This window comes from Pezoporus wallicus, unplaced genomic scaffold (genome assembly GCF_028554395.1).
Source record: "Pezoporus wallicus isolate ANWC-B61680 ecotype Strahan unplaced genomic scaffold, APGP_CSIRO_Pwel_v1 contig_3017, whole genome shotgun sequence".
Lineage (NCBI taxonomy): Eukaryota > Metazoa > Chordata > Aves > Psittaciformes > Psittacidae > Pezoporus > Pezoporus wallicus.
In genome coordinates, this window is record NW_026638957.1 from 2,778,966 (window position 1) to 2,806,858 (window position 27,893).

The window sequence follows — 27,893 nt, forward strand, 5'->3', positions numbered from 1 at the left end:
TTTCCCTCCTTCAGAAAGTAACATTTTGTAGCTCTTAAAATGGTACCTCCCAAATCCTACCAGACTCCATTTGAAATGCAAATATTCTAGAGGAAACCACGAGTTATCTATTTTTAGAAAACCCTTCTGCTGCTTCTAACAAAGACTTTTAGATCTGCATTCCCAGATTTCAATACCTCTGATACCTGAAGTGAAAGCCAAAAACTAGCCATTTTAACATTTTCTCAGAAGTAAAATCCTGCGCAATTTTGACTCTCAGAAATCTAAAAAGTGTATCTGGAGATAGAACTCTACCTTACAAATAATTAACAACTAACATCAACAGTCAGAGATCACTATGTTAAGTACTACGCATATATTTAATAAGATACAAGCTTTTATCCTAAAAGCTCTACAATTAAGCCTATTAAAAGTGACACAAAGACAGGAGAAAGAGACAAGATAATAATACATTAATTATTATTAGCATAAAGAAGAGTCATAGCATACTATTTGCCTAGTCACTGCAAAGTATTAGCACAATCAAGCATTTTTTAAAAAGCATCTGAAAATGTTAATGTAAGTGGCTTCTCAGACTTATGGGGATCTCTCCTTTTTTTCACATAAAGGGCAGCAGGAGGGAGCATGGAGGTATTTCAGGGAAAACTGGAACAGACAAAAATGTCTGACAACATTGGCAGGCCAAAAAGCAATGAGCTGAAAGCTCAAACCCCAGTAAAATAGACTAGTAGATTTCAATCTATGAAGAATCTAAAGGCAATTTTTTTTTCTCCCCTCTCAACTGTGTTTATGATTTCAATGAGACAGAATCTGACTTTGTGACCTTGCTGGATTCTGTCCACGTTTACCGGAGATTCAAACACTCACCTCATCAGTAAGAAACTCCTTACTCAGACCGAAGTCTGTCAGCACCACATGGCCATCAGAATCAAGGAGAATATTCTCAAGTTTTATATCCCGATATATAATTCCCAACTGCAAAGAGAATAAAAGTCTTTCCAAATCAATGTAAACACATCAAGGAGACATTTTTTAATGTATTTAAATAAAACACAATGCTAGTGAATTTCCTATTATTAAGGTAATTTGACCCTGAAAGTTGCACCTCAAAAAAGCACAATATTTAAATGTCTTTGAAAAAAATAACTTCGAGCAACTTAAAAATTCTTAGAAATTACACTATGCATGAATACCTTAAAACTTAAAGGACATACAATACCCTTTGAATCTAAAAGTGACACAAAGCAACACTACATGCTGCAGACAAAAACATGCAGTCTTAATCTGGTGCACATGAATAGACACTCCATTAGGAAGTTTTTATAATTATACAACTAATGTTCAGTTGCTACATAAAGTTACTTTGAATTTAAAACAACTTTAAAAAAATAGTTCTTCTTACTAACTTTATATAGTGCAAAAAGAATACAGTTGTAATCCCACAAAATCAGGACAAAGTTACTTTACCTTGTGGAGATGCTCAAGTGCCAAAACAATTTCCCCAATGTAAATTTGCACCTCATTTTCTGAGAATCTCTCTCTCTGTGAAAGGTGAGTAAACAATTCTCCTCCATTTATATAGTCTAAAAAGTAGAACAAAGAACCTTTTAATTTCACTTTCTGACAACTTAATTTTCTTACTGGAATATTGATAGGTACTTCGTAAGCTATTAAATAACATGTTCTGGGATCAGATGCTGTTATTTCATTGTAATTCAGTAATTCACCATGCTGTACAATACTCAATTTTCTTCTTAGAGGACTAAAGGAAGAACACAACCAATGTTTTAACAGACAGCAAAACTATAAAATAAATCTCAACTATCCATGAATTAGAAAGATGAGTATTTTCTCCAAAATTGGACTTTCAGTTATTCAGGAATATTAAAAAAAAAAAAAGGAGTACAAATGATAGCTACAAACAGAATACTTTGTACACTCTTATTTTGGAGCAACAAGGCAGACTGACGTAAAGGCAATTCAGAAAACAGGTATTAGGTGAAATAATGGGCAATTACAAGTTTCACCCTTTGTAAGGTGAACTTTGATAGCAAAACTTACTGGAGAAGATTATTTCTACATATATTCCCTCATGGAAACCACACTTCGATTCTCCGCAGGCTATGACACAAGGGTTTTGACCACAGTCAAGGTGGTGGTGGTGGGGAAATAAAGTAATTTTTACAACAAAGTTCCACTGCAACACAAATATATTTTGTATGTACAGCTGTTTATGCTAGCATTGTACATTAAAGCCATTAATTTGCTATCCCAAATCCCCCATATTGTATTTAGAGTCTACATATACAGAGCAAGGAATGTGTTCCACATCTGACTTAACATTTCCTTCAGTATGGTTTCTAAAGATTCACTGGTATAATACATAAATCCATGGAAAAGGTCCAATATTGTTATAAGTAAGTAAACACCTGGAAGGAGAAAGCATAAATACATAAATTATAGACATTCTGATCTCTTTTCTCTTTTCAGCACTCCGAGTCTCTGTTTGGGAAGGGGTATTAGTGGAATAAAAGAATGTGAAAAAGGTAATTTATCTAGATCAGCACACATTTGAAAAAGAAAATATTAAAGTATAAATAACCCATATTTTACAATTGCTTCCTTCTTAATAAAAAAAGCAAAACACACAACTCCGCATTCTAACCATGAAGAAAACATAAATAAATAAATAAATAAAATTAAAAAATATTTCTAGTCAGTACTGCTAACTTGGTACAAATCAAGAATTGAACTTCCTGGCACTGCTCTAACGACTGTGACAGATATGAGCCAAACTGCCACAGGAGTGGCAGAACAAGCCTAATTCTGTTCAGGTTATAACACTAACCACAGCCCAGTGAAACAGCCTGCCTTCAAACTCTTGGTGCTAAATCAAATGCACCACTGACACAAGGGAAAAAAAAAACCAAAACCCCTAACTACCAGTTACTTCAATCTAAACTCCAGCTGACAGGTCAGATTGTTTTATTAATTTTTGTTTGAGTATCAGTAGTTTAACCTCATGTGACAAGCTTTGTAGAGAACTGGTTGTAGAGAAGTGGTGCTCACATAGATACAACGCTGTTCTTTCAATCATAGCTTAAAGTCAACCTAAAAAATGGAATCGTTTCCAAACCCTGCATTTGGGGAATTTGGCAGAAATGCAACAGCATGTCTGCACTTGATCCAGACAAAATTCATACAGCTATGGAAACTGACAGAACAAAGAATTGTATTAAATATTGCACTGAGGCTCCAATTTTAAAACCTCTTGAAACTCAAATGACATGTTGCTCATACACCAAGCTCAGCTACAAAAACAAAGGCAAAGACTGGTTTCCCCAAAAATTCAGAAGCCTCTGAAAAACAAATTCCAACACTAAATCGAAGAAATTATTTACAGAGATTTATATAATGAGATATAATAAATTTGCAACAAACAACTGGTTTTTTTTCTGTCAGGGAAGGTATGAAGGCCAGGGACAAAGAGAAAGTAGCTTTAGGCCATGTTATGTAGGCGAGATTTTCACTGTTACAAAAAGTGACTAAAAGAAATTTTTAATACCACCCTAATTATTCACGTTTTTTGCTAAAAGGAAGGGGATAAAAGCACCTTTCTGGCCTCAACTGATATTCTGAGAATGGGTTCATGCAGTCTTTGTGTGAAAGCAAAAAAAAAACAAACAACAAACCAAAACACCTCTAATGATACAACAGATCTGAATTTCTTACTTTAAACACCTTAACATTGTGTCATGGTGGGTGTATACCCAACCTGCACTATCTGCTATGCAATGCTCTTCAGAACAACTGGGCTTCCTACTCTTTGACTCTTATGAGAATATAATGTAAGCTTTTAACTTGCCCTTCATGTAAGCAGTTCTTCTGGCCTTCTAATTATCCTTGTCACCTAAATTTCTGTATAACTGTGTATATATTTTTAGGTAACTACATCCATTTTGTGTGAGGACTGGTTTGGTTTGGTGCTTTTTTTAATATATTTTAATGGTATCTAAACTGCTTTCTAACCAAAAATATCTGGATTTAAAGAATTGTACTACAATATCTATAACACATGTTCACATTCTCATTTTGTTTTTCTTTTTTTTTCCAAAATTCCTAACCCTAACTTTAATAATGAAGATTTTTTTTTTCATTTGTATTGAAGGTTAGCAACAAAGCTATCAATGTACTTCTAACTTTTTGTGTCTTTAGCATTTTCCAGCCAAAGACAACAGCTTACAGATTTCTTTGATGTCCTACTCAGAGGAATTTGTAAGAATCCTTACTGAAAATGAGAGTTGAGAATCGCAAACGAATCTAGTGAATACTCTATTTAAGCTTGAGCTTCTCAGACACCTGTATTACCTCACTGCAGCAAATGAAGCTAAGGTATGTGTATAGAACACCTTCCTAAGAATTGACAGACAGTGACATAGATTTATGTAACATTAATAAAATTTTATTAATTTAATGTCTAAATCAGCCACCTAATAAAGGTTTAATAAATTGAAGTTACAAGCTAAAAGGAAGCGCAAAACTTGTACTTCAATTAAGGGACCATTCACTTCTTCAAATTTTTCACTCCAAAAATGTATTCTGCATCCAAGCATTAACTTGATTATTCACTTTCCAGTTCCAAATACTGTAAGTAAGTGGCCTTTTCAAACTGCTTGTAATTTTCTTACAAATACATATGCATACCAAACACAAAATTTGTTGCTGATCTGAAAGGTAAAAGTATTTCTAATTTTAGGGTAGTACCAAGCCTTATGAATAAGCTGTACTTTCAGCATATAAATGTGTGATTTTGGATTGCCTCTTAACATCCAAAAATCAAAACATGCAGTATCTCAATACTCAAAGATCAAAATGTTTCAAAAAAAAAAAAAAAAAAAAAAAAAAAAAAGGTTTGGCAGCAAATGCTTCCTGAACCAGTAAGGTTAAGAGTTGATTTTAATACTCTTACTCCAGGAGCTGGAAAAAAAGTTCCTCATGATCAGGAAAAATCCTTCATCTTCCTGAAAAAGATAGGACTCTTCAAAAGAAACGTAACTGGGGAATAAAGCAAAAGGAATATAACTCTCTAATCTCAGCCTCTTTCCCCAAAATATTACTGTCCTAAAAAAGGATAGTGGTAGGGAATAGCAACATATGCACATATGGAAATTATATGTTAGTTGAAAACCCTAGCAAAATTCCTGATAAGTCTTTTGCCAGCCTTGAAACTGATGTGGTTCTTCACATCAAAATGGAAAGCAAATAGTAAGGATAGAAACAGAATAAAGAATGTTCTAATAAGGCTTGCCATCCAATAGTTCATTATCCAACATCTCCTGTAAATGCAGGTTTACAAAAGTTACTAGTAGAACTTGCCAAAATGAAGTATCACAATGCATAAAACAAACTGACCCACAATACAAGTATTTTCACCAGCATTTTACAGCAGGGAGCCATACCAACAAGATGTAGATTACAGCGTTGTAAGGAATTTGACCACAAAAAAGCACAGTCATCTCTAACTGGCATTGCCCATGTTTGTTCAGAAGAAAAGAACTGCCTCACACAGTCTTTAAGAATGCAGCATTTCAGCGTTAAAATGGCATACTACTGATTAGCATAGTGATAAAATAGCCCTGTCCTCTCAGACAGATGACAACATTTCGAAAACACTGATCACAGTAAGGACAATATACAACATGGGTTTAGAGTGAAACATGCAGTATGTTTGAAGGCTTTCTGCTGCTTAAATACTCCTTACTTTTTTTCCCACCAGCTAATCCTAGTAACAAAGTCACGTTTGGTCATCCCACCTTACTAATAACCTCTGTGCCACATACACAAAAGCAACATGCAGAAAATATAAAGTAACTCATTTTAATGCCCATACTCATACAGATTAAGAGCATTCACAGTAGCAGTTTGTGACTTAGGCGGCATATAATAATGGTTTAGAAAGTACAAATAAAAATTTCTTCTGCTAGTCAAGTTCAAGAAAACATTTTTCTGGTTCAAGTCCTTATTGTCCTATACATTTATTTTTGATGCATATAAGTCACATATACTTCCACCCACCCTAAGTCAAAGTAGCACATTGAATTTCAAACAGGAAAACCACAAACACAGACACTGTTGCAGATTAACAGTATTTTACTTCCTATAGTCTCGCATGCAATCTCCAAACACACGGTACTTAAGACCACAAGAAAAAAACACCACAAAATATTAAGGAGTTAAAAGAGCAGGGTTTGGTTGTTGGTTTTTTTTTTTGTTTGTTTTGGGATTTTTTCAATTAACATAAGACTTAAATCCTGAAAACTACTCACCTAAAATGAGATGAAGCTTTGTATCTGTCTGGAAGGCATAATGTAAAGTGACCAGAAATGGTGATTGCCTAATGTGCTCCAACACTTGTCGTTCTGTCCTTGTGTGTTCAGTTGTTTTGGCTTTTTGAACTATTGTTGCTTTCTTCAGTACTTTCATGGCATACAGCTTTCCAGCATCATGGCCACTTACTTTCCTTACTAGGAACACTTTTCCATAGGCTTAAAGAAAATGTAGGGAGACAGAAACAAAACAAAACAAACAAAAACAGTCACCTCCTCATACCACAGGTCTGGTTGATATAACTATTATTTTCAATTACTCACTGTTAAGCGTTACTCACAGTACCCATTCAGGCTAAAATCTTTCAGAACACTTTTGTTTCAGACTGGCATTTTCTGAGCAAAACTTCAACCAAATAAGCTTAGTAACTGAACACAGCAAGAGCAGGAAAAAAACAATCAGTGTTTCAGGATTGAAAAAACATCTAAAAAGCTTCCTTTGTAGTAACCTAAAACTCACATACATAGAATTTAAGAAAAATGTAGAGTTAAGAGAGATGCTATTTTTTTTGTCCTCAAAACAGTCTGTTCATATTTGCACAACTTACATTCTTTCATTACTGGCTTTACAGCACTGAAGTTCAAAAAACTCACAGAAAAGCCAATGTATTTAGTACACAGGAATTTTCTGAGGCTCAGATACTGAACTTAAATGGGTATATCCTAGAGAAGATATCTCAAAAAGAAAGTTTTCTAAACAGAAGCAGTAAAAAGAATAGTCACCAGAACGACAAGGTAGTCTTCCCAGAGTTTTCAATTATTGAATCTACATGTTCAATTTGGCTAAAAATACTCTCCATACTGGAGTACTAAATGACAAATACGGACTGTTTGGTTGGGGTTTCTTTATAAAACAGGGCTCCTGGGAATTGTACACAAGTAGATTTGATACCTCAGCTAGGGAAACCTGTACAAACAATAAAGGCTAGAATTAGTAGATACACAAACAGGATACTACATGAAAAAAATGTTACTTTTGTATATGATAATGATTATTTCTATTAATAATCATTCAAAGGAATCAGGAGGCAGGAACAATGATACGGTTGACTTATTTAGATTTCCAAGATACTTAAGTTCCCTTACCAAAGGGTCTTAAAAAACACTAAATAGTCATGGTTGCAAAGAAGAGGGTCCTCTTATGAAGAGCTATATTAGCAAAAAAACCCACAAAAGGTTAAAAAAAAACAAAAACAAACACTTTTTTTTTGGTGAAAGGAGGTCACAACAAGAATGATTCAGACATATATGAATAGTGAGGAAGCTGATTTTCTTGGTTTAGTTATTCATCCACTGCAACAGAAAACAAAGCTGACTGCTGAAAACTGTACCACAGTACCAAAATATTGAGAAGCTGAAAAATAAAATGGCAGATAAAATTCCAAATAGGAATATAATTAATATATTAATTTTATATATAATATAAATATATAAATAATAAATATATATAATACATAAATAATAATTAATTGTGCATAGAGTTATAACTGAGAAAAAATAATAATAAGAAAATAGAGTTACCAAATAGGTAACTACCATATAAATAGACTTTACCCTATGAGAAAACACCAGTGGTAATCCAAAAAAGCAAAGAGAATATTAAAACTTCAGAGAAGTACTGAAGGGGAAAAATGATACAAAACGTACTGACTTCCAAACCTTCAACACAAAACTAGAAATCCCTTATGCTCTGGTATGAAACTTTTGTGTGTTCATATCTTGAATGATGCACACCTTTTTGGTCTCTTTTCTTTCCCTAGCTCTGCCCTGCCCCCAGTCATAAAAAAAAGTATAGAAGAACTTTAAAAAAATACAGAAAAGATAAAAGAATTCTTCTAATTATGAAGGGAACTAAGCACGCTTAAGACTTTTTATTTAGCCTGGAAAATAAAGAGTATTTAAGAATATGCTAAACAGTTAAAAATCAAAAATGGTATGAAGGTAAGTGAAGAACAATTTTTCATTATTTCCAGAAATAAAATACCTAAACTAAATCACCGGGTATCAAGATTAAGAAATGCCCAAAACACACAAATAAATAGTGGTTAAGCTGTGGAACAACTCTTCCATTATGCTGCTGATGTCAGAAACCTAGATGAGTTCAAAATGATTATACAAATCTTTGAGGGAGAGGAAAGTACACCAAGAACTGCTAAACACAAATGAGAATCTCTGGCTCAGGCAGACCCCAAACAGGATGCTACAAGTTCACTACGGAAAACACCGTTGTATGCCTCTCCACATTTTGAAGGATCTCCTTAAGCCATCATGAGAGACAAAAACCAACCAGCCGAGTGTTTTGTTCAATCCCTATAATTATCTTCAATTACTTTCTCAAAGACAATGCTCACTCTTTTCAAAATTGTAAATACACCAGATAAGGTATACTGTCCTGACATGAGACACACAAATTTAGTTGGTCTTTAAAAATGCTATGGCATACACTGCTTCCAGTAAGAACTGGGTGGAACTCCAGATACTTTCCATTTTTTTCCAGGCAGGTAATAGAGTTACAAATTATCAAATTACATGTACTTTCTTCTTACAACAGAGTTCTGCTTCATTCAATATACAAAAGTGATATTGCTCATATAATAAAAAACTCTTTTTAAGTTCTTTACCTGACTCATCACCCCCTAAGGAATCATGCTTGCCTTCTTTACAGAACTCGTTATTCTCAATACGAGCTTGCAAAAAATTTTTCACAACAAACCTCTCAAGAATGGCAAACAGTGTCAGGACAGGTTAGTGTAAACATATCTGTCTACTTTGGGAGGCAAATGGGAGATACCCAGGGCAATCTTTTTCAAGATGTTCAGTATTGTATCACATTCCCCAACTTTAACTGTAGTTAGGACATCTCAAGTGTACCTAAGTCAGATCCAGTGCTCACCAGCTGGTCATCAAGAAATGGATAGCCACATAGATGTAAAAAGCTTTTTTACTTTAGTAAAATAGGCATGGGCTATATATATATCCTGTCAAAATGTACAGACACAAGTGATCTGAATCAAGGTTGTACAGACCATAGTACTGTGACCACAGTAATACTGTTATGCATATACACATTTTTAATGTTATTCACCTATTTTTTAAATATTGGATGTTAAATTATTTTTAGCATCTGAAAACCAGACCCCTATTACTGAAAGCACTGGTATTAAATAAAAACTGCTTTTTTAAGGAGTTACTTCTCAAAAAAATGTACATAATGCTTCTGCATTCTACCACCATGCAACAAAAACAGCATGGAGAATGGCCTTAGCTTGCATTTCTGAACTGTTTATGGGAGCAGTCCTAGTTTTCACTAATGTTCAGCTGAACTTCCTTGTGTCTCTCTGAAAAGTTCATTAAAGCGCATTAAACAGAAGTTTCCTTGGATTCCCAGGAAACAGTTTTATCAGGAATGCTGGATCCAGAAAATCACTGCATTAAACTAAATTAAAACAACAAAAGCCCCTAGATCTTACACACTTGTCTACCTGTATCATAGAATCACAGAATGGTGAGTGTTGTAAAGGACCTTAAGATCATCAAGTTCCAACCCCCCTGCCATGGGCAGGGACACCTCACACTAAACCATGTCACCCAAGGCTCTGTCCAACTTGGCCTTGAGCACTGCCAGGGATGGAGCATTCACTTCTTCGGGCAACCTGTTCAGTGCCTCATCACCGTTACAGCAAAGAACTTCCTTATATCTAACCTGAACTTCCTCTGTTTAATTTTAAACCCATTGCTTCTTGTTCTACAGATGCAGTCCATGATGAAGAGTCACTCTCTGGCATCCTTGTAGGCCCTCTGTATCTTTAATCATACTTAATAAAAACATCTGGCATCTTAAATGGCAAAACGCCAGCAGTATATCAATAGCACCTACTAGAGCTTTACATACAGCATAGGAGAAAATTACCTGCCAAGTGTAATAGCTGTAAGGGAAACTCTAGAAACTATACTAGCGTTATCATAAAAGAATTTGCAACATAGAACTTTACCATGGTACAACTTGTTTCTTCAGCTATCTGAAAAGGACTGACAGAATGACGATGATTCTCAGCAGTTTTGATGAGAATAAATCTAAAGTAGCACTATTTTAATCAAATGACTCACGATACATTCAACACCAGGAATGTATCTCTGATAACACCACAGAAAATCTACTTAAAAGACAACACTGCAAAAGCAATTCATTTGAGTGGCAGCAAGAAGGTACATAGGCTAACTGCAAGAACACCCTTGCCTGATAATCTTATTTGAGAAATTAAGAAGGCTTTCCTGAAGAAGCCACATTTCAGTGTTCATTCTCGTAAAATCTCATGCACATCTCAAGCACCTCAAAGGCAGAAATATTTAGACAGCATTATATCCCCCATAAAGAAACATACAGAAGTCCCCAAATATTCACCCCCAAAATTCATTAATACTTTAAATGATGAAAGAACTAGAAGTCTATAGTCTTCTGTATTATTTATATAATATGTATTATACACACACACAAACTATGTTAGACTGACCTTGCAGTTTATTAAGGTAATTAATATAAAATTAAATGTTTGAGAAAAAGAAATTATTAGTTGCAGACTGATATAGATATTGGGTCAGTAAGATGAATAAAAGATTACATACCAGCTATTTTTACCAAAATTCCACTTAAATTTGTAAGGCAGAAAAATATAATTGTAGGTTAAAACTTTCGCTTCTGCCTTTTTCATGAATACACATGGCAGTACACACCATAATAAGTAGCAATTCAGCAAGTCATTATAATATTCTAAAGTACACACTTGCTGAAAGACAATGAATTAAAAATAAAAAGTATTATTTGCTGCTTTATCCTTTCTGTATAAATGCAAGCACATTAAGCCACTGCATCATGCCAGTTAATTCTTGCAGAAAAAAAGTCAAGCAATTCTCATTGTTTATTTCACACAAGGATGGGTTATGCAGACTTCTAAATACATCAAAACTTGACATTTGCATACAGACAGTTTTAAAGCAATGTTTTCAAGTGTTACCATAAGCTACATCCCTTTCTTAGATTACTTACACTGACAGTAAAAAAGAGTAATCATGAGACAACAAAGAAATGGCTCAGATATGAAATATTTAAAGATTTGAATAAATTTCACTGAATTCTATCAAGATATATGCCTAATGACCTATTTTCACCTTTTATTGTTAGTCTTTAGATTTAATCTTCAAAAAAATGTAGATGCAGAACTCATTGTGCATATATTTGTCCATAGGAATTGAAATTTGGGATGTGGCAAAGTCAGAAAGGCAGATAGCTCTAGCAGCTAAAAACAAAAAAAGTCAAGCAAAAACCTTAACAAAGATCAAATAATTATTTTTAGACACTCCCTAATGTTGGCTCACTTTCCTGATCACAGTAACCTCACTTCTTCCTTTTCCTTTTATGATGGAATATTTTCCATTTTCTTCGAGATGCTTTGAAAGGAGCAACATAATTTCACAGTCACTGGCTTCAAGGACAGGTTGGACAAAGCCTTGGGTGACATGGTTTAGTGTGAGGTGTCCCTGCACATGGCAGGGGGGTTGGAACTTGATGATTTTAAGGTCCTTTCCAACCCTAACTATTCCATGATTCTATAAAAAAACCCAAACCAAAACAAAAGCCCAAAAAAAAGAGAATACTTTCTGACCTCTCAGATGGAACTTCATTATACCTTCTTGTATAACAAGATTTTGAGCTGATTATTTAAATCTGACATTCATCCTACCAATTTTCTTCCCTTCTTATGAATATATCCTTCAGATTCTACGTATCTTCCACATACACAAGAATATCCTTCATATATAACTGCTTAATCCCAAAAGATTATGTAAAAGATATTGTTCTTGTTTCTGATTTTTTATCTTTACCAGTGGACTGGAGTTCAAGAAGTAGACCAGCTTATTAGAGCACATGCTCCAGAACCACTTGTATTAGCTCTTCTTAAGCACAGCTGAAAGACTGAACAAAAGCAGCATTTATTAAAATCAGACAAATCAACAGTTGAGTAGAAAAAGCAGCATTTATTAAAATCAGATGAAGCAACAGTTGAGTAGAAAAAGAAAAATCTATATGTAGAAAAACGCATGACCCAGAATGCACTCTACATTCACAACTTTTATTTTAAAAACACATTTCCAAACAATAAAGCTAATAAGCCAAGCAGGCATGCATAAACCAAAACAGCCACCTTCTCTTGTTCCCTTCATGACTTTGGGAAGCAACTAGATTACTTTGCTGCAAGAATCCTTATTCTACAGAATAGACACTAGTTTTCCATGTCACAGGAAAAAAAAAAAAAAAAAGCTTTGACCAGATTGGAGGGAAACATGGATTCAGTGGACAGGAAATCTGAAAATTCCAAATTGGCAGGCTATACAGTAACAGCAGGAGAAAGTGACTTAAATGAAAACGAGACTAGAATTTCAGAAAGCATATACTGAGTAGAACATGTGCAAGTCAAAGATGTCAAGTAAGCAGTAACTCACTCCAAGAGCAACAAGTACATTATTGATAGCTTTAGTAACAGTAGCATACTGTCACATATTTTGCTTTACCGACGTAAAGCGTTACTGATTGCTTCAATGGGGAATTTTAATACATTATTAGCTCTTTATGCAACATAAAAGGATCCAAATCAGATTAAAAGGCTACTAACTTAGATTTTTTGCTTCCTTGTCTTTTCCTGTGAGACTCAGGTCAAAAGAGAAATGCGTACGCTATGAAATTCAGTTTAGCTGGCGAATAAAGTTGCTAAGCCACTGTCCATCATATTTGAAAAATCATGGCAGGCAGGTGAAGTTCCCGATGACTGGAAAAAGGGAAATATAACCCCCATTTTCATGAAGGGGAAAATGGATGACCCAGGGAATTACAGACCAGTCAATCTCACCTCTGTGCCTGGCAAAATCTAAGAGCAGATTCTCCTGGCTAAGGCACATGAAAAACAACAAGGTGCTTGGTGACAGCCAGCATGGCTTCACTAAGGGGAAATCCTGCCTGACCAATTTGGTGGCCTTCTATGATGGGGCTACAGAACTGATGGACAGGGGTAGAGCAGTTGATGTCATCTACCTGGACTTGTGTAAAGCATTTGACACTGTCCCACACGACACCCTTGTCTCTTAATGGGAGAGACATCAATTTGATGGATGGACCACTCAGTGGATAAGGAACTGGCTGAATGGCCACACGCAAAGAGTTGTGGTCAATGGCTCAATGTCCAGCTGGAGACCAGTAACGAGTGGTGCCCCTCAGGGATCGGTGTTGGGACAGGTCTTGTTTAACATCTTCATCGCTGACATGGACAGTGGAATCGAGTGTGCCCTCAGCAAGTTTGCCAATGACACCAAGCTGTGTGGTTTCGTTGATATGCTGGAGGGAAGGAATGCCATCCAGAGGGACCTTGACACGCTTGTGAGAAAATGAACATGAGCAGGCAGTGTGTGCTTGCAGCCCAGAAAGCCAACCATATCCTGGGCTGCATCAAAAGGAGCGTGACCAACAGGTCGAAGGAGGTGATCCTGCCCCTCTACTCTGCTCTCGTGAGACCTCACCTGGAGTATTGTGTGCAGTTCTGGTGTCCTCAACATAAAAAGGACACGGAACTGTTGGAACAAGTCCAGAGAAGGGCCATGAGGATGATCAGGGGACTGGAGCACCTCCCGTATGAAGAGAGGCTGAGGAAGTTGGGGCTGTTCAGCCTGGAGAAGAGAAGGCTGCGTGGAGACCTCATAGCAGCCTTCCAGTATCTGAAGGGGGCCTACCACGATGGTGGGGAGGGACTCCTCATTAGAGACTGTAGTGACAGGACAAGGGGTAATGGGTTCAAACTTAAACAGGGGAAGTTTAGATTTGGTATAAGGAGGAAATTCTTTCCTGTTAGGGTGGTGAGGCACCAGAATAGGTTGCCCGGGGAGGTTGTGAATGCTCCATCCCTGGCAGTGTTCAAGACCAGGTTGGACGAGGCCTTGGGTGATATGATTTAGTATGAAGTGTCCCTACCCATGGCAGGGGGGTTGGAACTAGATGATCCTAAGGTCCTTTCCAACCCTAACCATTCTATGATTCTATGATTTGGCCTGGTCCACCAAGATGAAGAAGAAAGAGCAGAAGAAACTGTATCATCTAGAAACATAATTTCTAAAAGTTCTATGGCTAAAGTCAATACTACTTTGCTCACTGTTACCCAGAAACAAAACAATGCATTAGCTTAAGATGAGACGGGAATACTGGTCCGCAGCTCTGCATGCACCACAGAAAAAGCTTTTGAATGTAGACACAAGGCAGGGATTTCCAGAGTGAAATACCCAATGCCGTGTCAACTGCATACTATGTGTCTAAGGTCTCATTACAATGAGTGAAATTCTACATAATTAATCTTAAAGGGTGAACTACTTCACTGCAAAATACACACCTAGAGTAGGATTCAGTGGCCTACGCATAGGAGAGCCTGGAAGACCTCGGCCATGAAGACATGTATATAAAGGCAGTAATCACAAGACAGAGGGGAACTGGAGAACAGAGAGGAAATCAACAGATGCTAAAATGGCACGACGGAGATGCCTATGTTTAAGTTACTGAATCCCACGGCTAGAGTCTAGTCATTTGAATCTCTGTAAGGCTTCACTAATAGTTTTGAGTAGGCCTCCATTAATCTGTGCAAAGTGTTCGACACTGTCCCACATGACATCCTTGTCTCTAAATTGGAGACACATCAATTTGATAGTTGGACCACTTGGTGGATAAAGAACTTTCTGGATGGCCACATCCATCCAGTACTAGTACTTGTTCTAAATGATGCCTTACTCTTGTACAGTATCATTTAAGACAAGGCCATAGTAACAGCTTGCTATTCCAAATATTTATGACTTACTTTATTGTGATTATAGTTTTCATCATGCTTCTTCTCATTCCCTCAAGTAAACATATGTTCTGCTACAAAGAACTGAGAAGTCAGAGTTGTCATACGCACTTCCCAACCTCAATTCAAGTATGAGTGCAAGATGTTGCAGGCCTAAACAGGACCCCACAACTCATGACACAAACCACTTAGGACCTCGTATCAAAGTTTGCATGCAAACAGGTGTTTAGAGTCTCATGAAGTTTTTGAAAAATAATCTCTCTGCTGTGGAAGTTGTGAGGAAAACAAGGTACATTATACAGAAAAAAAAGAGAGTCCATAAAATAGCTAAATAATTGAATGTATAGCCCCAGACTTTTCACATGCAGCAGGTACAACATGCAAGTTGGTTTTCTATACTTCAGAGTGAGTGCTTGCACTATTAACTCTTGGCATAGGCCAGGTAGTTATAGAGCTTCCTAAAAACTAAGTTTTTATAAAGGGGTTTGTATGTTATTAAACTAACAGCATGAAGAGTCAATTTGTAAAAGCTCTCTGTTGTTCAGTAACAACAAGAAATGCCTTAACACAGTTATATTTTATTGTGAAATACCATTCTTTCACAAACTTCTTAGAAGAATGAGGGGGGATTTTTACATACTGATATCCCCAGAATGCTTTTCAAGCTTGGAAATTAGAAGTCCTTAGCAGGAATATCTAGGAAGGCTGCAGAATCACTACTACTGCAGTCTTTTAAGAATTAATTGTTGCCAGGGATGATGCAGATATAACCGACTGTCTTCGGCCAGGCAATTAGAGGTCCTCTTCAAGCTTATTCTAGTTCTGTTTTCAGTGATTTCATGCTATTGCAAACACTGGCAATTCACAGATGGTCACTTTCTCAAAAGCAAACAGAACTTCCATTCTGACCAGGTCACTTGCATTTAATGCCGTCCAGCAATTGGAAATCAATAACCTTTGACACCATCTAGCGCACTAGTCTTAGCTGTGATACTCCTAAGACTGAACAAAGCTTCTTGACTGCTCTGATGGTCTAGATTTCCAAAGCAAGAACCTCAGGCTGTTTGAAGTTATATATTAAAAAAGTGCAACTAGCATTTCCTTGTCAAAAAAAAAAACACAAAAGAAAAAAACAAAAAAAAACTATTCTTTCTACAAATGCTATTCCATGATACCCAAGGTGTCCTTGGGTTCCTGAAGTTTGCAGGAATAGTCTAGTAAATTCTTCAAATAGAACTGTCTACTAAGACAGATGTTTTTGGAGCAATGTGACTACTAGAGCAGGATGCGGACGGACAGGTATGCTTCCTCAGCTTTTTCACTTATACACCATCCACTGGTAACATCCATTGTCAAGCCACTGCAGTAGCCTTTTCTGAAAGTGGTCACCCAAAAATTGCCCTATTAACCTGAGTGGATAGGATAGCTTTGCACTATGAGCTTAGGGGCTATGTGCTATGATTATGAGTAGCCCAGGCCAAGAGAGATTTGGCTGATCTGTTCATGAAGAGAGGGCGTGGAAGGTAGCAACAAATGAAAGACAGCAGTCTAACAACAGCTAAAGGGCTATTTCAGAGGTAGTGCCTAGACACTAAAAGGTCAGGCTACTACTAGTCTGAAATTGAAGACCGACACTTATGAAACCACCAAAACTTATGCTCTATTCTGAATGCAATAGCTGTAATATCAAAGTGATCTCAGACTAACAGCAGTGGTAAGGAAAAAGGAGAAGTAGTTCAGGTATGGGACTGGTTTTCACACACACACACACACACACACACACAAACACATATAACTAAATATTCAGACAATGTTTCTGTCAGCAGAACAGAAATAAATCCTCACATAAATACAAAATTTATTTCATTTTTGGCAGCCCCACTTAGAACAAGAAGTGGTCACACTTCTTAACAGCTGCTTCTACCTACGAATATTAAAGCGTCCTCACCTCTAGCCCTAACTACTAAAATACAATAGCAAGGGTTGAGTCTAAGACTGTTAAAATTCAAGTTTTTTAAAATTACTTCAGAAACAGAAAAATATACTCACAGGTGACTTAACAGCTTAATGAATTTAAGAAAGAATCTGTATGACAGCTAAATGTGAAAATCAAAACCCTTAGCTCTTTTCAGTGATGTAGCAGCTTACATAATTTTAGCCTCTCTACCAGCTAACGGCTGGTAACACCCAAAAATTGGTATTATAAACTAACTTAAAACTCCTACAGACCTTGATGATAGTCCACCTTTGTGATTATCCCAATCTACTCAACACTGCATCTCATGTTAATACTGAATATAAGAACCCATAAATACACAAAGAAAAATAAAAGCCATTACTTTTGGTCTGTGTACAGGCCTGTGCATGCATCCCTTTAACAAAGGGGAAACAAAGCTTTTCTGTTAGTTACAGTCAGCAATCCTACAACATCGTACAAAGCCCCAACATTGTGCTGAAATCTGTAGTACAACTGTGAACATTTTCCATCTTAAAAATTACTGGGATTTGAATATGATAGAAAAAGACTAGCCAAGCCATCGCCAACTCTGAAACATACAGTTAAAAGAGTCAAACATCTTATTCAATAATATACTAACATTATTGTTTTTCTCCATGTCTTAAAATTTAATGAAATTACCAAGACCATGCCTTAACTAAGATTAGACTTTTCACAAACTGTATTAAACTGTCACAAATCTCAGGCCACTTATTTTCCTTTTTTAAAGTGTATATTCAAAAAGGGCTGCAAACTAGAACATACTACCTGCAATTTAAACAATATTTGTGAGGAAAAAAGTGAAGAAAATTATGCTAAACAATACAAAAGTGATATATCTTCCTAAAGAATGTTTCAATTACCAAAACCTCAGCTAGAAAACAAAATTATATTTTAGAGTAATACTTCAAACATTCAACTTAAACAAACAGTGCACCTTACCCCCTGTTCCAAGAACTTTCAGGAGTTCGAAGTTTTCAATGCCAACTTTCTCTGCATGGCCTGTCAAATTTGCTGAAGGCCAAAAAAAAAATAAAACTGTTAGATATGCAGTACAGTGAAACATCATTCTGACATAATACTGTAGCCTCAGTGACAACAACTTAGTAGATGAACAAAATACGCAGCAGTAAAAGGACATTCAGTTGCATTCTGTAGTCTTTTAACTTAAAAAGCAAGGGAGAACAATTTTCTTGCTGCCATCAATGATCCTGGAGGTCTTAAAATCACAGAATAATCACTGAAGCCCATCTAGCTTGTAGACACTGTCCCAACACTAGACACCTCTGAAGACTCCAGTTTCACCTTGTCTGTAATCTCTAATCACATAGTTATAGACAACAATCTGGTCACCCCTTAGGCCTAGCACCCTGAATACTCCCATGTTACAGAATTATATGGTGCTTGAGATGATACAAGTAGAGCTCCAATAACTGTTTATGCATTTAACATTGAGTAGGAAAGATCCTGAGTCTACATTACAAAGACATTTGCTAAAATCTAACCTGCTACAAAGTTGTTCCATTTGTTGGGGAGTTTAGGAGGAGGAGGTTCTATGTTTATACAAATCTACAGCACAGAGACTAAGTTGTTGTTTTTGTTTTGGTTTGTTGTTTTTTTTTAATCTAATAGACACTTTTACAAGCAGGGAAGTTAAGAGCCCTCTTTTTAAAAGGAATTCGGGGGGGGGAGTAGGTTTGTTATTTTTTGGTTAGGTTTGGTTGTTGGCTTTTTTTTTTTCCTTTTATAAGCTGCTAAAAGAAAGCCTTAAGCAGTCCTTGTTTTTTTTCCTTTCATTCCTATCATAATATTATCCTCATTTGCATCAATATGACTGCAGGCCATTCAGCAAAGCTGCTCATTGAAATGACCCAGGTTAAAAGCAGGAAGGTTTGATTATTCTTAACCAAGATCAGCTCCCTGATCCACTTTATTGAGCAGCTGCATAAGCAGTTTTTCTAGCATAATTAAAGCTTCAGCATCAAGCAGCAGAAGCTGCATAAGCAGGCATGGGAATGCCTCACAAAGAGCAACTCCAAGCTACACTGTATGTCTAAAGGCGGGGGGGGGGGGGGGGGGAAGAGAAGGGAGAAAAAAAACAGTCTTAATGCGAAAAAGCTTTCAGTAGCAGCACCACAGATTTAAAATACAATGATGTCTTAACCAAAAAAGGAAAGCTCTTTGACAGGAGATGCTGAAATTAGCTTACTCCGTTCTACAGAAATTCTCGTGTGATTTGACATTTCTAAGAAACTTTATGAAGACAGTGTGCTTTCTGAATTACCAAAATGTATAGTCGGTCTCCATTCACAGAACTGCAGTAACTCAACAACTCAAACAAACAGAAACTTAAAGCTTCAGAAAGACATCTCTCTGCAAAGGAGATAGAAGTATAAAAAAAAAAAAAAAAAATCAAAACACTAAAGAAATGAAAAAACAAATTGGTAGCTTATTCCAACAATCCTAGGAATCTGCACACATACACAAAATGCATCTAATTAGGAGAGGCAAACATTAGTGCTCTCATGTAAGGCACTGATGAAATCTCATCTAAAATATTATTTTCAATTGTTGCCATTCATCTTTAAAAGGCATTAATCAAACTTGGTATAAGCGCAGAGAGACCATTTCAACTTTCTGGGAGATTAAAAAGTCTAAGAGAGCTTCCAGGATATTTTCTTGTACAAACAGAAGTACAGGACAATGATTTTTTGTGATCAGTTCCATTTGTACTAGACAAGACAGTACCAGAATCATTAACCATTCAATGAGGCAACATGCAGCATACAAGTTGAACTAAAGCTTGCTGTACTATTTTCACTGCAAACAGAACAATTACTGTTGCTAGTGCTACATCACAGTCCTCGCTGAAGTCAGCAGTAAGGAAGATGTACTCATGTGCCAAGAAAGGATTAATAGCAGGTAAGACAAATCTAGACTAAGTGTCTATATAATTACAGTATGTCCTGTCAGAGTCAGAAAGCAGCCTGTCTTGAAGCAACTTAATATTACATATTACTCTTCTTAACAAGTACTGAGAATGGTACTGGATGTATACAGTTTCAAAACTGTGTCTTTCCTGCCAAGGACAGCATGAGTCAGAGGCTACCTAAAGAGACCAGACTAGAGTGTCCACAATTTTAATGAAGCAGTGGATGCCACTGAAAAGACTCAGGACATAGAACTTCTCTGGATATTAGCTGAGTAAGTGCTGAACTCAGAGTGGGAAGAAATCTTTCACTGAGAAATCACCAATTTCCATCTTCTATTACAGAGTACTACAGAAAGGTGTTACCATCTCACATCCTTTAAGTGCTGTCAGCAGAAGGCTTTTCAACTGAACACCCTTCTAAAAAGCAAAACAGTCATTTAATCCTGCCATATTCTTGGCACTGAATAGGAAGATCGAGGGAGTGGAATACAGAGAAACACTGTGTCTTCACATGCTGAAGATTTATAGCGCTGGCTACAATCCTAAAGAGATACCAAGTCCTAAACCTAATCCATTAATCTAAACTGTGCCACAAACCCAATTTAACTTGTATTCTGCATTCAATAACATTAGTAAAACCTTTCTCATTTTTTTGAGGTTACACAGTAAAAGGCTGAGTGATACCTAGTTTGAATTATATGTACTTGTTTCAATGTGAACTATAATTCTGCACTATCCAGTTAATGCTATTTTCACTTCCATTTAGGATGTTTAACTACCTTATCGTTAAAAAAAATAATAAAAAAGAAGTCTTCAAGGTTATTGTAACATTATTTTCATAGTAAAAGGAGAAACTATATCACAAATCAGCATATAAGCACTATAAAATACGCCCCACTTCATTCTTTTTCGCATTATACTGAGGAAAAAAATCCGTCACACAGATCCGACAGCTAAAAAGTGCTGCATAATGCACAGAGGTATGATAGGACATTTTATAAACTGTCAGAATTACTCCTTATAAAGCAAGAAGTAGGGTCAAAAAAAAAAAAAATAAAATTCAAAGCTACAAGAAGAGATTAACAATTCCTTGAAAGTGCTTCTCCCAACTTGCCATGACTGGCAATGGCTTGCTCCACAGCCTGAGTTCTGCATTCAGTCCATCTCTGAAGTATGCCCTGAGAAACGCAAGCTTCAGACCTTGTGCCTGTGCCATGCGCTTTCCAATAACACTGCTAAAGTAGTTGTCTTCATCTACTGAAACCAGATGCAGCACTTTCTGACATTGTAGCCGAGATGAGATGCAGTTTCTCCAGAATTACCGTTGTCACGCCAACATTTCCTTCAACTAGCTTTCAGAAGCATAAAACCCAAAGATCAGTTTTTTCACCAGTCACTCCCCAAAACCCAAATGACCATTGCCAGAGGACCTTTCACAAGAAATGATTTCTGCAATTCTAAGACAATTGTTCCAAGTTAGAGAAGCTTTAAAAGATTGTGCTGACAGACGAGTGAAAGAACTGTGATCAGAACCTGATCAAAAATTGTCTGTGCAACCTGCATGAAGGCAACCTATCTGTCAAGAGTGCAACAGGATCTATACTCTGTCATGTAGCCAGCAATATTTCTAGCAAATAGTATAACAACATTTCAGTGTACACAAAGATGCCACTCAGAAAACAGCAGCTTTGGGAAAGGTCTTAAATAAAGAACTGAGCACAAGGAAAGTAATTTTGGAAACAGAAAAAGTACTTCTTCATGCCCCTTTTTTTTCTAAGTCTGTTGATACATAGGCTGAAGAGTACCAATGAAGGGAACTAAGCTTGGACAGGAGGAAAGTACTGTCCAAGTCAACAGGACAAGCGTTATTCCACAAACAATCTGAAGCTATAAGTGACACAGCAGTATAAAGGATGGTGGTACATCATGGAAAAAAAACCTAAACAAACAGTAAGGTAATGGGACCCTCTAGGAAACATGCTAACAGCAGAGATGCACAATTAGAAAAAGTTTCTACTTACTCGTGTTCTACTCTAATTCATAGCAATCAGCACTGGACCAACACAGTATGGAGAATATGCAGGTGAGGGCAACAGTGACACACAACTGATCAACCCAAAACCAAAGACTGAAGGGGACGGCCAAAACATCACAGCATCCATAAAAACAAAGAGGAAATGGTGGAACTATTTCACTACAGATGAAAGGCAAAAGAGGAAGCAAATACCTAGGAATATTCCCATTGCAAACCTTCACATGCAGAGACACCAATGCATGAAGATAAGTGTTGCCGTTCTCAGCCCCCCTGGAAGCAGGACAGCCTGCTTAACTCTGGGAACCAGAACGAAGTATTTCTGCTTGATGGAGGATCTCCAGATGACATAAGAGATGTGACTGTCGCCTGCACTGTATCTGAACTTTGAGATGGCCAGCTGTGAACCAAGAACTGTGGAAGCCGATACTGTGCAATTACTCTGTTTGCTTTCAGTTGTAGTTTTATGATATTAAGAAACAGTATTTCAACAGTGGCTTTTTTCAAATTAAGATGTGCTGTGTCCTCTGTTTCTGGACTTCATTGCATACAGGTTTTTGAAGCAGACAAGAACAACTAGAGCTTCCTCTATTGAACTAGATTACGCAACCTTCAAAGACAAGCTCTGCCTGAAAGCTGTGACTTGACTACTATTCTCTGCAACATCAAACCAGCTCTGCTGTCTTACTGAGCAGAACAATGAACCTCGGATAACTTAAAGGAGAACAGAGAAAGTTAGAAGGAAAACAGGACAGCAGACATTCTGTAGTATTTCAAACTACTAGGTGTCCAGTGCCTGGTACCAACATCAACTTCATTCTAACCCATTACTTCAGAGAGTGGCCCATCTCCACTCACTTAACATATCTATTTTAAGTTACTTCAACAAAATATAGATGCTGTTTTCAAAGTCATATGAACACAAACTTGAGCTTATTCCTTACTCAGAGTGAGGAGTAGGTGTTTTTCCTTGAAATTAAGCAAAACTGGCACATTCCTTTTGGGAGGGGTGCAGCGTGATGACAACAAAGCGACACAAACACAAAGCCACCCTCTAACAGAAACCACACAACTGTTGCTAGACACTGAAGAAAATGCATCTAAGATGTTATACTAATTTTCTGCTATATATAAAGTTATGCTTTGACTGTAACTGGTTACAGCAATTGAGAACTGTTAGTGAAGGGAATTGAAAAACATTCCAGTCCCTGAAATCTGACAGTACATCACAAACTAGTAATTGTCATGTCACTGAACAAGAGTACCGTTTAATCAGGTCAGGGATCTATTTTACAAACTTAAAAAGGAAATTTACAAAGCATATAATCTCAAGGACTACCTGCATTTTTCTTATGTCAAATGAAGAATTTGGAGAAAAAATAAAACATGCACACAGTTCTGAACTCGCACCAAAGAAGAGAAAATGTAATTCATGTTACTCTGAACCCTAGGATCACAACTAAATAACTGGGGTGACAACTGTTCATTCTCTATAATATTAGATGCTTAAGAGAACAACCATATGAATTGATAAAATATTCAAGATCTCACAAAGCTGCTGATCCCATTCTAAAAGGCCCGGAAGCCAAAACTTTACACAGCCAAAGATGACAAAGACCTCTGAAGTATCAGCTAAGTGGAATACATTATGTAGAAATTTGGAAGCACTAAATGCTGACGGGAACATGACAGGAAACTATCATTACCATTATGTAAACAGATGGAAGCTGCAGAAAACTATCCTATCAAATTTATCATTTACACATCAGAAGCTGAAATAAAGATAAAACTGCAGACATCAGAGATTAGCAATCCAGACGTACAATAGTCTGAACTGGAAAATGCTTCATGTTAAGATTCGTTTGCATTCACTGGCAGTGGCCCTTTTGCTATTACAGAGGCAATTTTACTATAAGGTTTATCATTACTGTGAGATGCATCACTATGAGTTAAAGAAGATTCAACCTAGAAGCACCTCCATGGTTAGCTAGAAGCTTAATGTGCAGTAACACTATACATTACGTCATTGTCAAAAAGCCCAAAATGTAATTGGGCAAGATAGTAATGAATAAAGCTGGTACAGATAATCTAATGCTGAACAGAGTTAAATCAGTCAGATCAAAGTAATAGATACCTAACAATTGTGCACAGTTTTTCAAACAAGAAATTATAGCTAAAAAAAAATATTCAAATCAACTTCGGTCTTCCCTATCATGAGAAATAGTACAACACTTCAAAAATACACTTTATTCAGTCACAGACACTTTGGAAACAGTGTTAAAAATAACAGAAGGTAGATTATTAGCAAAACAAGAGCAACTGACAATTTAAATGTTGATGGAAGGTATTTACATATTAGTCTATGTAGACATTAACTGGGAAACTTAAGAATTATCTTCAGAATTACCCTCTCTCAGGTAAAGCTTTGTCTGTCTAAGCCAGCATGAAATATTTTGACATCAACTAAAAATGGGCAAACAGTCACAATAGATCACAAAACAAAATACAAAAAACAATAAATAAATAAAGTGACCATGTGTAATAGGAGTCCTCTGTAAATCAGGTCATTTGCCTATCTATAGAATGACTCAGAAGCAGAGCTTGCACCACATCATTAGGATTGTACAATGGGGGGAAGGGAGGGGGGAAGAGCACATCCACAAGGAAGAATGTTTACCATAAGATATCAGATGATGACAAGCAATAAAGGGATCCAGCAAATATTTATATGAAGAATATAGCTGCAAATCACACCTCAGATAACCAGTCTTCCTCTTATGTTTAAAGAATTCTGGCAAGTGTTCTCTGAATTGCCTCCTGAATAAAATCCTGAAGTGTATTAAAGTGGCACATGAGCCTCCTAACTTTTGTGGAATCCAGCATGAGCTTTTAAACCATCACATTTAGAATACATTGGACAAAGCTAAACAACAGGATGACAACAGCAACTGTGACTACTAGTCCTCATTTACATTAGACATTTTATATCACTGAAGCAATGACAGCAAAATAAGCAATGGTACCAGGCCCTTTTACAAATTATATTAGCAGGTTTGTTAGACTCCAAAGCCTGAAAAAAAAAAACAAACAACGAAAACCCCCACAATAGATCAACAGTCACTCTTCTTGATAACCAAAGGGTATCATAATCAAAGTTACCAGAAGATACTAACAATAAATTCTTACAGTACAAAACATTTTTAAGAATTGATTCTGTAAAGAGTAAAAACTAGAGATTTAAGTCATAATAAGGATGATTCATAAACTTAGTCTCTTAAAACACTTTTCATACTTCCCACAAGAATGGGAGCACATGTATTTTAGTGCTGAAAAGAGAAAAGTAAAAGCAGTCCAAGTTTTTAATATAGTCAACTATTAATATCTCCTGATCTCTAAAAAATATCCAGAATACAGTCAAATTTTAAAAATAAGTCTCACACAAAGTATTATTTTAAAAGTCTTTAAAAATCTTTAAACTTTCATAAGAACATTTCCTTTTAAAAATAAAAAATAGAGTACTGTAGAGGTGCCGGATATAGCTCCATAGTGAAGGCTGACTACTCTATTTAATGCATGATTCATCATGTTTTTTAGCCATAGGAATTTTCACAATGCCTTACGATATAACACAAACTTACAATTTACAAATAAATCTACTCTAGTTTAAGTTCTCATTCAAGAAGGAGAAAATAAAAATTTGCAATATTAAACCCTTCAAATACTCTATGTATTTATGGTCTGAAGCCTTTTATGTTTTCATACTGAATTACACGTTCAACTATTTGACTAAAGTGGACGTTTCAAATTCTTCTGCCTCTGAAGCCTTGCAGCCCATTGTTATGTTGATTTCTGGGCTGTACATGCCTTTCTGCATGTATATGTATATATACATATATATACATACAGCCTACCACCCATTCATTCATGGAATGTCTCAAAAATTCCCTTCAAGATCACAGTTCTGCTTCTCTCTGCCTCTCACTGGGCAAAGCAGGTAGTGCGCATACCTGAGACGAGTGACATCCTCTTTAGATTAAGGATCCTTCAATCCTCATTTTATTTCTTTTCCCCCAAAGCAAGAAGTAGGACAGAAGTCAAGAGAAGGTGGTACAAAATCTCATTCTTAACCGTCTTACCTGCCTGCATCGCAGTTTTTTCCTTCTCTGCCCATATCCCTCCCTATCGCACAAAAACTCTAATAGGCTTTATAGTTACCATTGTTCCATTCCACGTCATCACCAGTAAACAGAAAATGTGAAGAGGCAATGACATACTTTTTTCACCGTAAATAATACAAAACTTCTTAGGTCTCCAAAAAGAAGTTATACAAACTCTAAGGTTAGCCTTCAAAAAATAAAACTTCTTCCTTTACAAGGTTCCGGAAATAGATGCTGCAGAAAATTTCTTTTTCTTAGTATTTTCACTGGAGAGCTTCAGTGAGAAGCAGAGACAGACACCACTTCCTACAATTTGATCTTTGGGATATTTTTTTCTTCTGCTTCTTGAAAACAGAAGATGATTCCACTTTCCCAAAAAAGTCATTTCCCTCCCGAAGTGAGAAAAGATGGTGACTCTTCTAAAGTGGCTGAATTACAAGGTTTCTGCTGAGGAAGAAATGGTTTGTGTGACAGGAGAAGGGGGAACAGGGGGAAGTTGCTATATATATATATATATATTAGGAGAAAATCATTCTTAACTGAAATGTGTCCTGGAAATCACTGCTGTGTCTAATCTGCAAAATAATCAACTGAAGGAACAACCATTGAAGCACATGCTTCACATACATTACAGCTTCCCCAGCAGCAGGGGAGCATTCTTATTCTTTGCATCAGGAAAATAAAATATATATATGTATACACACACAGTCAGAGCAGTGCCCAGTATCTATAATACAGAAAATCACATGGCAACTCACAGAGACACTCCAGTATTATGCATCACAGCTCCCTCCCTATCACAGGCCCAATCTTCATGCCTATGAAATGATGTTTTTTCATTAATTGCTTTCTGGTCATGCAACACAGGACTTTCAGGGCCCAAAGAATATGAGATATAGGGGCAAAATAAAGATTTACCCTACATATCAAAGCCAGCACTGTAATTTCAAAGTTTAAAAGAAGTCAAACCATGGTATGACAATCAGCTCTGAGCTGTGTAGAAATAGCACTGCACTGCATATGCTCTAACTGTGCATTTTCGTATGCCGCAATACTTGCGTGAAGGTAACAACAATCATCTGTTTCATTCTTGAAAACACTTATTTCATCTTAAATTCACGTTTTATAGTATGTTCATCTACTTGACGGTAATCAGTGCCTGTGTCTGACTTATTTAGTATTTTTAGAGCAATTCCAAGACCCAAGTAATTGCAAATTATTAAATGATTTGAATATATAATTTTTTGTACCCTTGAGCTTGTTATCAAGAGGTTCAAGCAACAACTTTCACACTATGAAAATGAGACACTCTTCTCAAAGAAGCCACTATTTTCTACCACAATAGTACATTCTTTCAAAGCACTGTGGAGACTGACCTCTTTTTCATCTGTCAACTGACAGCTACTTTCAATATGTAATTCTAAATCAGGCAATTAGTCACAGAGCTAGCACCATGAAAGAACACAGAGAGGAGAGGAACACCAGAACCTAGACAAATCACACATTGAAAGGATATT

General features: G+C 36.5%; 2 protein-coding genes across 6 annotated transcripts in view; one reads left to right on the forward strand and one right to left on the reverse strand.

The window, feature by feature from the left end:
• DGLUCY (D-glutamate cyclase) overlaps window positions 1–27,893 on the forward strand; it is a 184,154-nt gene that overhangs the window by 101,149 nt on the left and 55,112 nt on the right. The window lies entirely within an intron of this gene.
• RPS6KA5 (ribosomal protein S6 kinase A5) overlaps window positions 1–27,893 on the reverse strand; it is an 85,802-nt gene that overhangs the window by 55,251 nt on the left and 2,658 nt on the right. Inside the window, exons 1-5 of one of the 5 annotated variants that reach the window (XM_057413377.1) lie at window positions 19,540–19,637; window positions 18,198–18,269; window positions 6,327–6,545; window positions 1,468–1,583; window positions 868–975 (exon numbers count right to left, since the gene is read on the reverse strand). In XM_057413377.1, the coding sequence (XP_057269360.1) occupies window positions 868–975; window positions 1,468–1,583; window positions 6,327–6,483 (381 nt within the window). In that variant the 5' untranslated portion in view covers window positions 6,484–6,545; window positions 18,198–18,269; window positions 19,540–19,637. Of the gene's footprint in view, window positions 1–867; window positions 976–1,467; window positions 1,584–2,429; window positions 2,503–6,326; window positions 6,546–18,197; window positions 18,270–19,539; window positions 19,638–27,893 lie in introns of those variants that run through there. The other 4 variants (XM_057413379.1, XM_057413378.1, XM_057413376.1 and 1 more) reach the window with 4 other exon arrangements.